At 43.8% G+C, this 16,736-nt stretch overlaps 1 protein-coding gene across 3 annotated transcripts in view; it reads left to right on the forward strand.

Moving 5' to 3' along the window:
- LOC132381016 (solute carrier family 41 member 1-like) overlaps nt 1–16,736 on the forward strand; it is a 70,438-nt gene that overhangs the window by 47,205 nt on the left and 6,497 nt on the right. For all 3 annotated transcript variants that reach the window (XM_059950102.1, XM_059950101.1, XM_059950100.1), the window contains exons 6-10: nt 1,458–1,604; nt 2,879–3,026; nt 8,788–8,867; nt 9,199–9,333; nt 16,226–16,374. In XM_059950102.1, coding sequence (XP_059806085.1) covers nt 1,458–1,604; nt 2,879–3,026; nt 8,788–8,867; nt 9,199–9,333; nt 16,226–16,374 — 659 coding nt within the window. The remainder of the gene's footprint in view (nt 1–1,457; nt 1,605–2,878; nt 3,027–8,787; nt 8,868–9,198; nt 9,334–16,225; nt 16,375–16,736) is intronic.

The following is a 16,736-nucleotide window of genomic DNA, read 5'->3' on the forward strand; positions in this document are numbered from 1 at the left end:
AGTAAAATTATACAGCATAGAAGTGAGTCTTAGAAACGTAGAAAAACTACAGCACATAACAGGCTCTTTGGCCCGCAATGCTGTGCCGAACATGTACTTACTTTAGAAATTACCTAGGGTTGTCCATAGCCTAATATTGTTTGAAGCTCCATGTACCTGTCCAGGATTCTCTTAAAAGATCCTATTGTATCCACATCCACCACCGTTGCCTACAGTCCATTCCATGCACTCACCACTCTCTGTGTTTTATTTTTTTTTTAAAAACATGGATCCATGGACCCCATTTTTGTAACTCTGTGCTCTACATCTTTCCTATCTAAGTGCCTGTCCAAACACCTTCTTAAATGATGTAATAGTGTCTACTTACTCATTGCAGATAACCACTGTTTCCTAGTGTTTTAGGAGTGAGTCACCAAATATCTTCGTTTTTCAGTCACCCCGCGAATTGCCGTGTGTTTGTTTCGTGCCCTCCACCTTTTTCATCCATACCCGTCACTAGTTCTGAACCAGAGTCAGTAGCTGCTGCAGAGATTTAAGAAATACTTTCTCCCACTTTTTGCAAAGTAATTCCCAGGAGCAGCAGAGTGTCCAACATATAAATAGATTAATTTGTTTATTGTTATCGCGTGCACCAAGATATGGTGAAAAACAGGTCTTGCAACTGTTCAGAGATCAGTTCGTTACAATTAAGGTAGTACACGCAGCGTGCTGCTGGGGTGGTGGTAGACGCAGATACGTTAGGGACATTTAAGAGACTCTTGGACTCAGTGGATGATAGAGGAATGGAGGGAAGGGTTAGATTGATCTTGGAGAAGGTTATACAGCTGGCGCAACATCAGGGTTTGTACTGCTGTACTGTTCTATGTTTTATGTGATTGACGTTGTTCTCCCCATGACCGTGTGGGCTTCGTCCCATAGTCCAAAGGTGTACCAGTTAGGTTAATTGGTCATTTTGTGATACAACTAGGGTTAAAGAGGTGGGTTGTTGGGTGGCACATCTCATTAAGTGCGTGTGGAGAAGTTTTTTTATGAGTTGAGTCTGTGGAACATCCTGCCGGGCATGGAGGTAAAGGGAGATACATTACAGATAGCTTAGAGACACTTAGGTAAACACATGGATGATAGAAAAACGGAGGGTTATGTGGTAGGGAAGAGTTAGATTGAACATCATGGACTGAAGGGCCTATGCTATGCTCTATGTAAAACAGCAACAATGTAGAATAAAGTGATGCAATTGCAGAGAGAGTGCAATGCAGGTGGGGCGGGAGGTGCAAGGTCACAATGATGCATACGGCATAACAGATTTCGCTGGTGACCATATGCTCAGCCCAATCACGATTGGAATCTGTGTTTATGATCAAACTGTTGTGAGTGTGTTCTTCGTAAACATTCAGTTGGAAATCCCAGTGAACTACTTTATGTTGATTTTACGGTTAACACGATGGCTTTTCATCCAGGGGTAATCATGGTCGGTGTAATTATTGGCTCCAGGAAGATCGGCATCAATCCAGATAATGTTGCCACGCCCATTGCTGCTAGTCTGGGGGACCTCATCACCTTGGCACTGCTCTCTGGAATCAGCTGGGGTCTCTATATACAACTACGTAAGTTGCACTGAGAAATCCAGTGCCGTTTATTTTGGCAGCCGTCTGCCTCGGTGCTAACTCTGCTTTGTGTAAAATCAATGTCCTTGTGGTGAGGGAGTTTGATGTGACCAGGTATGTCTGCATCACAGGCAAAGCCCTCTCACTATTGAGCGCATTTACATGGATTTCTGCCATAGGAAAGCAGCATCCATCATCAAAGCCCCCCCCCCCCCGCCATCCAGGCCATACCCTCACTGCGCTACTGCCGTTGGACAGGAGGTACAGAACCCTCAGGTCCCACACCATCAAGTTCAAGAACGGTTATTACCCTTCTCAGGCTCCTGAACCAGCCTGGATAACTTAGTTCACTGATTTTATGACCGACCAACTCACTTTCAAGGGCTCTTTTACAACTCGTGTTCAGAGTTGCTGGTAGCGCAAGTCTCGACAATGACAACACAATCGCAAACTAGAGTGCCAGTGACTGTCAGTCAAACCTGGTGCCCCCTTTGACTCAGATTGGTCTTCAGTGCATTTTCTAGAGAATTTTCCACATCTACTGAGAGAAGTTTCAGTTTCCTGCTACTTAAGACTATATACTCAGTGGCTACTTTATGAGGTACCTCCTGTACCTAATAACGTGATCACTGAGTGTATGTTTGTGGTCTTCTGCTGTTGTCCATCCATTTTAACATGTGCTGTGTTGTGTGTTTAAAAATACTCTTCTGCACACCACTATTGTAACATATAGATATTTGAGTTACTGTCACCTTGAAACCGGTCTGGCCATTCTCCTGTGACCTCTCTCATTAACAAGGCATTTTCACCTGCAGAACTCTGCTCACTGGATGTTCTATGTTTTTCCACACAATCCTCTGTAAACCCTGGAGGGTGTTGTGCATGAAAATCCCAGGAGATCGGCAGTTTCTAAGATACTCAAACCTCCCCGTCTGGCACCAATGATCATTTCACTGTCATAGCCACATAGATCACATTTTCTCCCCATTCTGATGTTTGGTCTGAACAACAGATGAACCTCTTGACCATGTCTGTATGCGTTTATGCATTGAGTTGCTGGCATACAATTGGCTGATTAGATATTTGCATCAGTGAGCAGGTGTACCTAATAAAGTGGCCACTGAGTGTATGTTCTGTGTGAGATGGCTTTGCTGTGAGGGGGACTGTTTGCTGGGTGTTGCATATCTCTGCCTCCGATCTGTTTGCTGACACTGTGTTCATTAACCCTTCCTGCGATGCCATTTTTCTCACTTAGACCATTTCTGTGATTACAGAAGCGCACCCGTACATCAACCCTCTAGTCTGTGCTTTCTTTGTGGCATTAACCCCGCTCTGGATCATCATATCAAAGAAGAATCCAGCCACACGAGAGGTGCTCTACTCCGGCTGGGAGCCTGTAATTATCGCAATGACAATCAGCAGGTATGACTAGAAAAGCTCTGTAGCTCCAGTTTACCGTTACTCTACCAGCTGGTTCCACTGTGCACAGGGTTTATTGTGGGTGGAGAGATGCTTGCTGAATGCCCAAACTGGGATGTATCATAAATAATGTCTTTGTTCAGAAATCTAGCTGCGGGACGGTTCTAACTTGAAGTGAACTTGGCCTTTGCCATATCCGTGTGTTTGACTGCTCGACCTAGTAGGGAGCCAAATAAGTGAATCTGGGAAGCGATACCTTCCTTAGTAAACTGGTTGAATGACAAGCTGCTTCCAGTCCACAGACAGGGTAGCACTGTACTGTAATGTGTTACAGCGCTAGCAACATTACACAGTACTGTAATGTTACGGCGCTAGCAACATTACACAGTACTGTAACGTGTTACGGCGCTAGCAACATTACACAGTACTGTAACGTGTTACGGCGCTAACAACATTACACAGTACTATAACATGTAACGGCGCTAGCAACATTACACAGTACTGTAACGTGTTACGGCGCTAGCAACATTACACAGTACTGTAATGTTACGGCGCTATCAACATTACACAGTACTGTAACGTGTTACGGCACCAGCAGCCCAGGTTCCATTCCCACCCCTGTCTGTATGGAGGTAGTACATTCTCCTGTGTACACAGTACATTCTCCTGTCTCCACCAAGTGCTCCAGTTTCCTCCCGCGGTCTCTAGACTACGGGTTAGTGGGTGGAATTGGGTGTTGCTAGCTCATCGCACTGTTACCGTGCTTATCTCTAAATAAGTAAATAAAATACGCTGGATGTCCGTATTTGTACCACACATGAACAGTGGAGAGCATTCTAACTAGTTGCATCACCATCTGGTACGGACGAGTCACTACAAAGGATCGGGAAAGTCTGCAGAAAGCTGTAAACTCAGCCAACGCCCTGGGCACTAGCCTCCCCAGCATTGAGAACATCTTCAGATGCCTCTGAAATGTGATATCTGTCATTAAGGACCCTCATCACCCAGGACATGCCCTCTTCCCATTGCCTCTATCAAGGAGGATGAACAGAAGGCTGAAGACATGCTCAAATGTTTTAGGATATTATTGTAATCTTGCTTTTTTTTTCATTATGTATTGCAATGTACTTACTGCCACATAACAACAAACTTCATGGCATATGTTCAACCTGATTCTAATTCTAATTAACGTCTTCAGCTTTCAGACACAAACTGAGCAGTGACAGGAACAATGAATAGCCTGCTGGAGGAAGTCCGTGGGTTGAGCAGCATCTGTGAGGGGAGAGGAATTGACGATTCAGGTTGAAACTCAGCAAAGACTCAGAACAGTTCCTTTCTCCCCCCTCCCCCTCCACCACAGATGCTCCTTGACCCACTGAGGTCCTCCAGCAGATTGTGTGTTGCTCCAGCTTCCAGCATCTGCCGTCTCTTGTATCTCCATTGAGCATTGACAGGGATCACAATCGGGTTCGGTATCACTGACATATGCTGTGATTTTTTTTTTTCTTCTTCTTCCGGGTCCAAACTTAATTAAACTAGTGCAAAAGAGCAAAAATCACAAGGCTGTGTCCGTGAGTTGCATCTTTGTTCGTTCAGAAATCTGATGGCAGAGGGGAAGGTGCTGCTCCCAAGATGATGTGTGTGTCTACAGGCTCCTGTACCACGTCCTTGAGGGTAGTAATGAGAAGAAGGCATGTCCTGGGTGATGGGGGTTGTCAGTGCTGGATGTTGCCTTTTTGATGTATCAACTTTTCAAGATGTCTCCCTGCTGGGGAGGTTAGTGTCCATGAAGGAGCTGGCTGATTTGGTCACTTTGCCATTACCAAGTCATGAGGAATCATGATTCCCTTGTTATCAATAAAACTACCCCTGCATGACAGTGAAAATGAGATGTCTCCTCCATCTTCCTTTCTTTGGCTTTGTGTCTCCCCGTTTTGTTCACTGCAGTCTCATTGGCAACTCTACATTCTTTGTTATATCTCCACTTAACCTTTTAAAACTGCCTTGTCATGCAGCGAGGTTGGTGTTTTCAAAACAAAATTTGGAGCAGTGTCCTGTCGGATTACCTGGCAGTGGCAACTTGGAATGAACATATTGGTCACTTCTGATTCTAGTGGCCTGTCTCCACGCTAACGTTCTGTGGAAACCAAATGAGTGTGAACCTATGTCTAGAACGTCATCTGTGAACCTTAAGCACAAGAGATTCTGAGCAACACTCAAGGCACTGAAGGGACTCAGCAAGTTGGGCAGCATCTATGCAGGGGGTTAGCGTCCTGATGGAAGGCCTCATCCCAAAACATCGACTGTTTATTCATTTCCATAGACGCTGCCTGACTTGCTGAATTCCTCCAGCATTTCCTCTGTGTGTTGCTCAAGATTTCCAGCATCTGCAGAATCTCTTGTGCAGTCTATCTCTTTCTATTGAGATCTTTTATCGAAAGAGTTGCATTTGTATAGCTCCCTTTCAAGACTTTGGAAGGTCTTGGGTGCTTTCCAGCCAGTTAACTACTACCTGTACTATGGTTTTGAAATCACAACAACCATTTTAGATGTGTTAGTGTGCTGTTAACCAATCTGATGTGGTGATCTTCAGAAAATGCTGGATGAACTCAGCAGGTCAGGCATCATTTATGAAAGGAAATGATCAGTTGAGATTATGGGCTGAAGGCCTTCATCAGCATTTTGTGCGTGTGTCTGTGTCTGTAATCCAGATCTCCAGCATCTGCATTCTCCCTTGTGTCAGCATTGTGATGGTGAATGAGAGGTAATTATTGGGCAGGGCGCTAGAGGGAGCTCCCACCTTTTCATCGAGGTCATGCAGTGGGATTCTTTATTTTACTTAGAGACTCAGAGTGGAACAGGCCCTTCAGGTCCATTGAGCCCACCAATTTAACCCTAGCCTAATATCAGGACCATTTACAATGACCAATTAACCTACTGTGGTGAACTACATATACCTGTCTGGACACGCCCCCCCCCCCCCCCCCCCCCGCTGACTGCTCCTGCGGCTCCTCCCACAGACCCCGGTATAAAGGCGATCAAGGCCTGAGCCTGGCCTCTGAGTCTCCAGGATGTAGTATGGTGGTCAACCACTGCTTGTTCCTTCTTCCAGTCAATAAAAGCCGATATCTCGCCTTTACGTCTCAGAGTGAGTTATTGATGGTGCATCACCTACTAACCAGTATGTCTTTGGACTGGAGAAGGAAACCCATGCATTTCGCAGGGAGAACATATTCCATTCTTATGGAGGGTGTTAGAGTCATATGTTGAAAGATTGGAGTGACTGGGCTTGTATACACTGGAATTTAGAAGGATGAGAGGGGATCTGATTGAAGCGTGTAAGATTATTAAGGGATTGGACATGCTAGAGGCAGGAAACGTGTTCCTGATGTTGGGGGAGTCCAGAACCAAAGACCGCTGTTTAAGAATAAGGGGTAGGCCAATTAGAATGGAGTTGAGGAAAAACTTTTTCACCCAGAGAATGGTGGATATGTGGAATGCTCTGCCTCAGAAGGCAGTGGAGGCCAATTCTCTGGATGCTCTCAAGAAAGAGTTAGATAGAGCTCTTAAAGATAGTGGAGTCAAGTGATATGGGGAGAAGGCAGGAATGTGGTACTGATTGTGGATGATCAGCCATGATCACAATGAATGGTGGTGCTGGCTAGAAGGACCGAATGGCCTACTCCTGCACCTATTATCTATTGTCAAACTCTGACATTCTGAGCTGATTAGTGTTGTGCTAACCACTACGCTACTGTGGTATGCTTTTCACTCCCATTCAGAAGAAGAGTTGTTGGCGAGGGGGTGGGGTCTATTTAATATCTCATGCGAATGACAGCTCATCGGTAACAGAACTGTCCCTCAGACCTGCCCAAGAATATCAGACTGGATTTTTGTGATTCGTGTCTTGTGAGTTTGTTACTCAGTAAAATGAAAACTCAGATGGAAGGAAAGGAAAGAGCAAATAGTGGAGGATCCAGGATTGACGATAGCCGTGTAGAGTTAAAGTGGAAAATCAGACAAAGTCTTGTTTGAGCAGCTGTGTGGTCAAGTCCTGCCCAGGCTTGTATTACTTAGATTGAACAGTTTACTGGATTGTCAACATAAAGAAACTATATTTGCACTTGCTGAAGAGTTTTGTCCATAGAATTCCCAGGATCTGAAGACAGGTTGTCAATATTTTCTTCTTAATACTGCAGTGGTTGTTGCTTCACAAGGGATCAATGTTCGATCCTGACTTCCAGTGTGGTCTGCGTGGAATTTGCACATTCTCTCTGTGACCCTACCTGGATGAATAAGTAGAAGGGTCAGTTAGTAAATTTGCTGCTGATACAAAGGTTGGAGGTATTGTGGATCATGTAGAAGGTTGTCATAAGTTGCAACAGGACATTGACAGGATGCAGAGCTGGGCTGAGAAATAGCAGATAGAGTTCAATCCAGAGAGGTGGAACATGATACACTTCAGCAGGTCAAACTTAGACAGAATAATGACAGGATTCTTAGCAGTGTGGAGGAACAGAGGGATCTGATTCTAGATCCGTAGATCCCTCATAGTTACAAAGCAATTTGATATGGTGAATAAAAAGGTCTATGGTGTGTTGACCTTCATTAATTGGAGGATTGAGTTCAAGAGCTATGAGGTAATACTGCAGTTCTATAAAACGCTGGTTAGACCGCACTTGGAGTATTGTGTTCAGTTCTGGTCACCTCGTTATAGGAAGGTTGAGAAAGCTTTAGAGAGGGTGCAAAGGGGATTTACCAGGATGCTGCCTGGATTAAGGCGCATGTCTTTAGGCAATGGGTTGAGTGAGCTAGGCCTTTTCTCTTTGAAGTAAAGGAGGACCAGAAGTGACTTGGAGGTGTACAAGTTGATAAGAGGCATGGATAGAGTGCCTTTTTCCCAGTGTTTCAGGTGAGTGCAGAAGAATTCAGAAGACATGTCAAAAGCAGGTTTTGTTACACAATGAGTGGTGGGGGCACTGCCAGGCTGGTTTTAGACACTGATATAGTAAGGAGATTTGAGAGATTGCAGACAGGCACGTGTCTGTAAGGAGAATCAGAACCAGGTTTAATATCACTGCCTATATCATGAATTTTGTTGTTTTGTGGCAAAAGTACATTGCATTATTTAATAAAAACTGTAAATTATAGACCATAAGACCATAAAACAAAGGAGCAGGTCGGCCATTCAGCCCATCGAGTCTGCTCCGCCATTTCATCATGAGCTGATCCAATCTCCCATTTAGTCCCACTCCCCCACCTTCTCACCATAACCTTTGATGTCCTGACTACTCAGATACCTATCTATCTCTGCCTTAAATACACCCAATGACTTGGCCTCCACTGCCGCCTGTGGCAACAAATTCCATAGATTCACCACCCTCTGGCTAAAAAAAAATTTTCGCATCTCTGTTCTGAATGGGCGCCCTACAATCCTCAAGTCATGTAGTCAAATTATAGTAAGTGTATTTACATATTTAAAGATAAGTTAAATAAGCAGTGCAAAAGAGGAAAAGAGAAGTAATGAGTTAGTGTTCATGCATCCAGAAATCTGATGGCAGAGGGGAAGAAGACACTCCTGAAGATTTTGGGCTGTCTAGGAAAGAAAGGTTGGATTGATCATAGAGTAGGTTTATATAGGTCACAAGGGCCATGCGCTGCTATTCCGTTCCATGTTAATAAAGTACGAGAAGTATAAAACCACAATGTTTTAAAGGCTTCTGTGTAAGCTGTAGTATAACCGTCCAATGTGATTGTATTTCAGTGTTGGTGGACTGATTTTGGATAAAACCGTATCTGATCCAAACTTCGCAGGGATTGCTGTTTTCACCCCAGTTATCAACGGCAAGTATACTTATTTCTGTCCGCCTTGGGATGAGAGGGCTTGAAAACTACTAAAAGTTTAAGAGAAAAGTTTAACTTCAATCCCTCTCACCCCATCCACCCACCTGGCTTCACCTGTCGGCTTGTACTCTTCCCTCTCTTTTCCACACCCCCCCCCCCACACCTTCTTATTCTAGCTTCTTCCCCTTTCCTTTCCAATCCTGATGAACAGTCTCAGATCAAAACGTTGACTGCTTATTCCCTTCCGTAGATACTGCCTTGCTCAGTCTCTTCTGTTTATAGATGGTTATACTGACTTGTCCCGCCTCGCTGTCCCATTCTCTTTCCGCAGGTGTTGGCGGAAACCTGGTGGCCGTGCAGGCCAGCAGAATTTCGACCTACCTCCACCTGTCCGCAGTGCCCGGTGCGGCCCCGGGAGGCATACGTAAGAGCTGCCCGAGCCCCTGCCGGACCTTCTGTAGCTCAGGTGAGAACCGTCTCACGTGATCCGCATGCAGAGCAGTTAGAACACGCCGTCTGATCTCGTTCCTTGCAGCGTCCCGTTGAACTGAGTTAAAGCTGTGCCTATGACCTTGGAGAAGCGCAGCTGAGGGACCGGACTCTCACTGAATCTGAAATCAATTAGAAAATGTTAATTATCTTATAAATCTTCGATGACTTTTATTTCATCGTTATATTTTCATACAGCTTAAAGTAGTTATTCAGCTTAATTAATCTAGGACAGTTGTCTAAGCATTCCTATCAAAGTTCAATTTTAATTTGTCATCAAAGAACATATATTTCAGTATATTTAACCCTGAGAGTCGTTTTCCAATGATCATAATAGAATCGATGAAAGACTGCATTAACAGGCCATACAGCCAGTGTGTAAAAGACAAACTCTGCAAATACAAGAAGAAAGAAATAATAAATAAATAGTAAATATTTGTGATTTTTTTTATATACAAATGACCTGGATGAAGAAGTAGAAGGATGGGTTAGTAAGTTTGCTGATTATACAAAGGTTGGGAGTGTTGTGGATAGTCTGGAGGGATGTCAGAGGTGTTACAGTGGGACATCGAAAGGATGCAGAACTGGGCTGAGAAGTGGCAGATGGACTTCAACCCTGATAAGTGTCAAGTGGTTCATTTTGGTAGGTCAAATTTTAAATACAGAATATAATATAAATGGTAAGACTCTTGACAGTGTGGAGGATCTCAGAGATCTTGGGGTCCATGTCGATTGGACACTCAAAGTTGCTGCGCAGGTTGACAGTGTTAAGAAGGCATATGGTGTGTTGGTATTCATCAATCTTGGGATTGAGCTCAAAAGCCGAGAGGTAATGTTACAGCTATACAAGACCTTGGTCAGACCCCAATTGGAGTAGAGCGTTCAGTTCTGGTCACCTCACTACAGGAAGGATGTGGATGCTATGGAGAGAGAGTGTGGAGGAGATTTACAAGGATGTTGCCTGGATTGGAGGGTGCACCTTATGAGAATAGGCTGAGTGTACTTGGCCTTTTCTCCTTGGAGTGATGGAAGATGAGAGGTGACCTGATAGAGGTATGTAAGATGATGAGAGGCATTGATTGTGTGGATAGCCAGAAGCTTTTTCCCAGGGCTGAAATGGATAACATGAGGGGGCATAGTGTTAAGGTGCTTGGAAATGGGTACCAAGGGGATGTCAGAGAATGGTGGGTATGTGGAATGCACTGCCAGTGACAGTGGTGGAAGTGGATACCATAGGGTCTTTTGAGAGTCTCTTAGATGGGTACATAGAGTTTAGAAAAATAGAGGGCTATGCACTAGGGAAATTCTAGGCAATTTCTAGAGTAGGTTACATGTTTGGCACAACATTGTGGGCTGAAGGGCCTCTAATGTGCTGTAAATTTCTATGTTCTAGGTAATGAACAGTCCTTGAAGAGGAGTCCATAGGTTGTGGGAATGTTTCAGTGATAGGGCTAGTGAAATTGAGTGAAGTTATCCCCTTTTGGTTCAAGAGCCTGATGATTGAGGGGTAACGTTCCTGAGCCTGGTGGAGTGAGTCCTGAGGCTCCTGTACTGCTTTCCTAATGGCACTGCGAGAAGACAGCATGACCTGGGTGGTGTGGTTCCTAATGATGGATGCTGCTTTCTGTGTAAACGTGCTCAGTGATGCAGAGGGCATTACCCGTGAGGGACTGGGCTATATCCGCTACTTTTTGTAGGACTTTCCATTCCAAGCAGTGGTGTTTCCATACCAGGCTGTGATGCAGCCACTCAATATACTCCGCACCACACATCTATAGAAGTTTGTCAAAGATTTAGATGCTGAATCTTCGCAGACTGCTGAGGAAGAAGAGGTGCTGCCTTGCTTTCTTCATAATTGCAGTTACAAGTCCTCTGAAATGATAATACCGAGGAATTTAAAGTTGTTGACCCTCTCCACCAGGTTAAAAATAATTATACCAACATCATGATCAAGAATCTTTCTCTTTCAAATACCAATAGAGTTCTTTACTTCTTCAACCGTTTGAACTCAGACTATGTGCTGCTACCCGTCTGATCCCCCGATGAGGACTGACTCATTGACCTGGTTTCCTCCTCCTTGGTCTTGCTCACATTGAGAGGTTGTCACATTTCCCAACTTGTATCTCTGCAATATGTCCTTTCTGATCCAAGAACCAGCTTCACTGCCGATCAACTGGGTTTCCCTCCTATAGTATAAGATGATGAGGTGTATAAGATGGTAAGAGACTAACTTCTGTAGATGTATAGTGCAGAGTATACTCAGTTGCTACATCACAGCCTGGTATGGAAACACCAATGTCTTTGAATGGAAAGTCCCACAAAAAATAGTGGACATGGGTAAAGCCCTCTCAACCTTTGAGCACATCTACATGAAACACTCTTGTAGGAAAGCAGCATCCATCATCAGTGATTCTCACCACCCAGCCATGCTCTTTTCTTGCTGCTGCCATCAGGTAGAAGGTACAAGAGGTTGAAGAACAGTCAGTACTGCTCAACCATCAGGCTCTTGAACAAAAGGGAATAACTACACTCACTTGCCCATCCATTGATCTTCCATTAAGCAATCTGTTTCATTATCTCATGTTCTCATTATTTGCTATTTATTTATATTTGCATTTGCACAGTTTGTTGTCTTCTGTGCTCTGGTTGATCTTTCATTGATCCTGTTACTGTTCTATAGATTTGTTGAGTATGCCCGCAGGAAAATGAATCTCAGGGTTGTATATGGTGGCATATATGTACTTTGATAATAAAATTTACTTTGAACTTTGAAAGAGTGGACAGCCAGTGCTTTTTACCCAGGGCAGCAGTACAAAATAAACAAGTTCAGGCTGTTTTTTATACAAGAACTAGAGATGCATTTTTTCCTGTGGCAACTTGTGACCTGAAAAGTGAAAAGGTTTTGAGAAAGAAGTTAGTTATTTTCAAAAGAGAACAAGAAAGAAACAGTTCATCTTTCTGAACTCTGAGGAAGAAGCACAGTATCATTAGTTATAGGATGAGGGTCACAAACTATTGGTAACTACAGGCTTTGGGATTTCCCTGTGAAACTCTAGGGGAAGTTCCAAAATTGCCATCGGGTCCACAAAGTGACAACGGTGAACAGTTTTGGTTCCTGTATAAAATCCTGAGTTTGTAAATTTGCCCAGAAGTTTGGAATTTAATTACTCATATAAAAGTTGGGTAATAAAAAGCAATCAATCTCTTTCAACCAATGCTGATGTGATAGAGCCAAGGCTGAGTTTAAATGGTTGTAGAAATAAAGAATTCTATTGGTATTTTGAAGGAGAAAATTTCTTGGTTATGATGTTGGTATAATTATTCTTAGTCTGGCTCATGATGTCTTTAAGCATGAAACCTTGGAGCTGCTGGTGGTCAACCACACAACTGGAAAATGTTGGGTCGGTGATGGTGCAGGGGGAGATCATGAGGGGTATTGATAGGGTACACAGTAACAGTTGTAGTCGTAGTACAATCACTTAAAGTGAGTTTGATGTTCTCCTGAGGGGTCATTCCTTTAATGGAGAATGTCTTTAACGTGGGGAGACTGATGCACAGGCAGCCACCACTCTGTGGAATGGGATGCAAGACAATTAGAGAGCCTTCATTGCTGTAGCGTTCCTCCGCCTTCACTGACACTGTAATGAATCGTCATCTTCTGCCGGCTCCACAGTTGGGGTCTTTGTTGGATCGCTCTTTGTCTAGAACCATCCCCTTGACCTATCTCCCCCCCCAAATCGGTGACCCTGCTGACTGATTGGCTGCAGTCGGCATTGCTCTCAGGAACTCACAAGCCACTTTATGACAAAATGATCTTCGAAGAAGCAATCTGGCACTGATACAGGCCCTTCGGCCCAATCAGTCCATGCCACCCCAACTAGTTCCAGTTTCCTGTGTTTGGACCGTATCTCTCAAGCCCCACATCTTTGGTGCTTTGTAAATGGTGCACTCCTACTTGTATCAGCCTGTCGCTTTCCCCACCCCTCAGCATAGGGGAGCCTAAAATTAGAGACTGGTGAGGTGGGGGGAGCATTTCATGTGGGCCTCTGAGACCTTCCATCAGTGTTCCTACGAAGGGTTTCTGACCTGAAATAGTGAATCCATTTCTGTCCCCACAGAAAAGACCAGACCTGCCGAGTGTTTCCAGAGTTTTGAGATTCCCAGTTCCTGCAGTTTTGTTGACTCTTAACGTCTTCAGGGCACCCCTGTTATTGATAGCCAATTATGTACTTTTGAAATGGTTGCTCCTGTATTGGGGAAATGCGTTGTATGCATGCACATTGTAGTCCCTCACAGCCATAAGATGAAACACATAGAACATAACTGCACAGTACAGTGATGTTGTGTTGTACCTTTAACCTCACAGATCAGCCCTTCCCTCCCACATAGCCCTCCATTTTTCTATAATTTAGCTGCCCATCCAAGAGCCTTTTTAATAATGACCAGATTAGTCTGTTTTTTGAGAATTAATTGAAAAGGAAATTCTGCCCAGTCACTGGGGAGTGCTCAGCTCTGTGATATTATTAACATCCACCAAAGATGTCACAGAGATCTAATTTAATGCCTCATTCATAAGGCCACACATCATCAGGACTATGCTATTGTCAGCTAGACTTTGTCCTTAAGTCACTGGAACAGGACTAGAACCTTCTGGCTGTGGGCGACAACATAACTACACCAAGCCTAAAACTTTCAAATGTAATTAACTAGAACAAGTTCAGTTTAACTTATGACAATTCAATTCCTTCAGTGTGCCGTTTCTTGTGGAGTTTTTATAAACCACTCTCCCACCTTGCTCTTTCTTACAAAAGAGCCAGCAACCACAAAACCAAACAAATGAAGATAATAATTCCCTGCAGTTTCTTGTCTCTGGATCTTATTCCTGTTTATTGACATATACAGCAGTAATATCATGGCATTAAAATCCAAATAAGTCTCAAACACTGAAATAAATCTTCTCAGTAGATCAACCCACAGAATTCTTGCCCAAATAATCAATCTTGTAGCAACATATCCATATTTCTGTTTAGGTTTTTAACTCGTCTTCCTGTTGAAAAACTAATAAACCTCACCTTCCTGTTGAAATTTCTAACCACTGTTGGCAAATGGTCACGCCTGCTTATCTGTGTTTCCGTGCTTGTCTCCAGCAGCTGTTTTGGACGGAACCAGACTGTTCAGGACCCTGTTGGCCATCTTGTCAGCGAGGCTATCTGTTTCATAATGTTGGCTGGCTGTAACCTTTCTCTTGACTTGCACTCAGTGGCCACTTTATTAGGTACACCTTGCAACTTAGCATGGTCTTCTGCTGTAGCCCATCCACTTCAAGGTTCAACGGGTTATGTTACCAGAGCTGCTCTCCGCACACTCCTGTATTGTAGCAACTGAAGGAGGGTGTCAGCCCAAAATGTCAACTGTTTATTCCTTTCCATAGATGCTGCCTGACACGAGTTCTTCCCGCATCTTGCATGTGTTGCTTTGGCCTTCCAGCACCAGCAGACTTTGTGTTTACACCCTTCACTCTAGCCTTGCATCTCTGTCCTCTAATGTTAGATCCCCTCTGCCAGAGGGGAAATCTTTCCTACTAACAACCCCAGCCATGCATCTCAATGTTGTAAATCTTGATCAGGTTTTCCCTCAGCATTTTCTGTTCCAAAGAAAACAGTCTCAGCATTTTTTTTCAGTTCTCCTGTTTACTAATAAACAAAGTGCAAACAATTTCTCAGTTGTATTGTCTCTTCCACTTGCCTCAGTCACCATTTCAGTTCTAGAGTCCTAAATGCCTATGTTTCCTTGGCCTTTAGATTCAATAAGTGAGTGTCACTGCTATAGTGTAAGGTAACCTACAATACATGGTAACAAGAGGAAACTTTGGATGTGTTAGCCTTTCATGAATGAAAAATGGGCCAGCAATCACTGATTGGGACTTAATTCCTGCTGGTGTCTGGCAGGAGTTGGGAATTCTCCCTGTGACCATGTGGATTTCCTTTGGGCATTCTGGTTTCATTCCCATTCCAAAAGCCAAGTTGTTAGAGTTGCTAAGTTGTGGCCACGCTCTGTTGGCATGGGAAGCTTGGTAACACTCGTGGACTGTCCCCAGCACAGTCCTCAGACTGGGTAGGTCATTGACACAAATGGCACATTTCGCTGTATGGTTTACTGTACATCCGATCAATAAAAGGTGAATTTGAACTCCTAATAACTTGCAGCTGCAGAACGACAAAGTTTAAACTGATGCCAGGCTGCCTGAGCAGTTGTGTAGCAGAAGTAATCTCTTAGTCAGCAAATGAAATGAAAACCTTGTGGGATTCTTCAGTCAATAGGTTTTGTGGTGGCAGGGTGCAGGTTTCTCTGACAGATCGACTGAAGCTCCCGTCATTTATTACCATCGGAAAGAGGTACAGAAGCCCGAAGGCCCACACTAACGTTGCTCAGGGTCTTGGACCAGATATGTGTTTTCTTGCACCACTGTTTTTCTGTGCACTCTGTTTTGAACGTGCTGTGTATGTTCTACACCTTGGCCCCAGAGGAACACTGTCTCGTTCGGCTGTGTCCATGTGTGGCTGAACGATAATTAAACTTGATTTGATTTTGACCTGATCTAAGAACAGCTTCTTCCTCTCCACAATCAGTTTTCTGAGTGGTCCACAGATACAACCTCATTATTCATCACCTGAACAATACATTTATTTTGTGACCCGTAGTAATTTCTCTGCCTTGCACTGTGCCACTGCTGCAGAACAATGTGTTTCACAAAATATGTCAGTCGTAATAAATCTGAATTTTGTCCACGATCAGTATTGTGATTGCCCTGTACTGAATTCTCTGTATGGCCTGCTGGAAAGAATAAGCATTTGTATCTTCTTTTGCAGATTTAAATTCAAGGTCGTCTCGGGTGTTGTTTCTTCTTGTTGTACCTGGACACTTGGTCTTTTTATATATCATCAATTCCATGCAAGGGGGACACACAACACTCACACCTATATTTATCGCATTCTACATGATGGCTGCTCTACTGCAAGTATGTTCCTTATCGAAATTCAAAATGCGTTCTCGCTGTTTTTACTCCAAATTAGAATTCTGCAAAGCTAATTCGGACTGGTATTGGTGTTACCTCGAGCTACTCCACTGTAAATTTTTGAGTTAAAAGCTATTAAAGTGGGAATTTAATTCTCCAGTCTGGTTGTACACCTTGATTCAGTGAAAACCTTTGGCCACCATCTACCTGAGAAATTCAGGTCTGGCTGCATCCATGGAAAAAAAAATAGAGTCTGTGTTTCAGGCCAACATCTTTCATAAGATCTGAGGACTGATGACAAGTCCTGATGAAGGGTTTTAGCACAAAACATCAACTCTTAGTTCTTTTCCACAGATACTGCCTGA

The sequence above is a fragment of the Hypanus sabinus genome, chromosome 25 (genome assembly GCF_030144855.1).
Source record: "Hypanus sabinus isolate sHypSab1 chromosome 25, sHypSab1.hap1, whole genome shotgun sequence".
In the NCBI taxonomy this organism is placed as follows: Eukaryota; Metazoa; Chordata; class Chondrichthyes; order Myliobatiformes; family Dasyatidae; genus Hypanus; species Hypanus sabinus.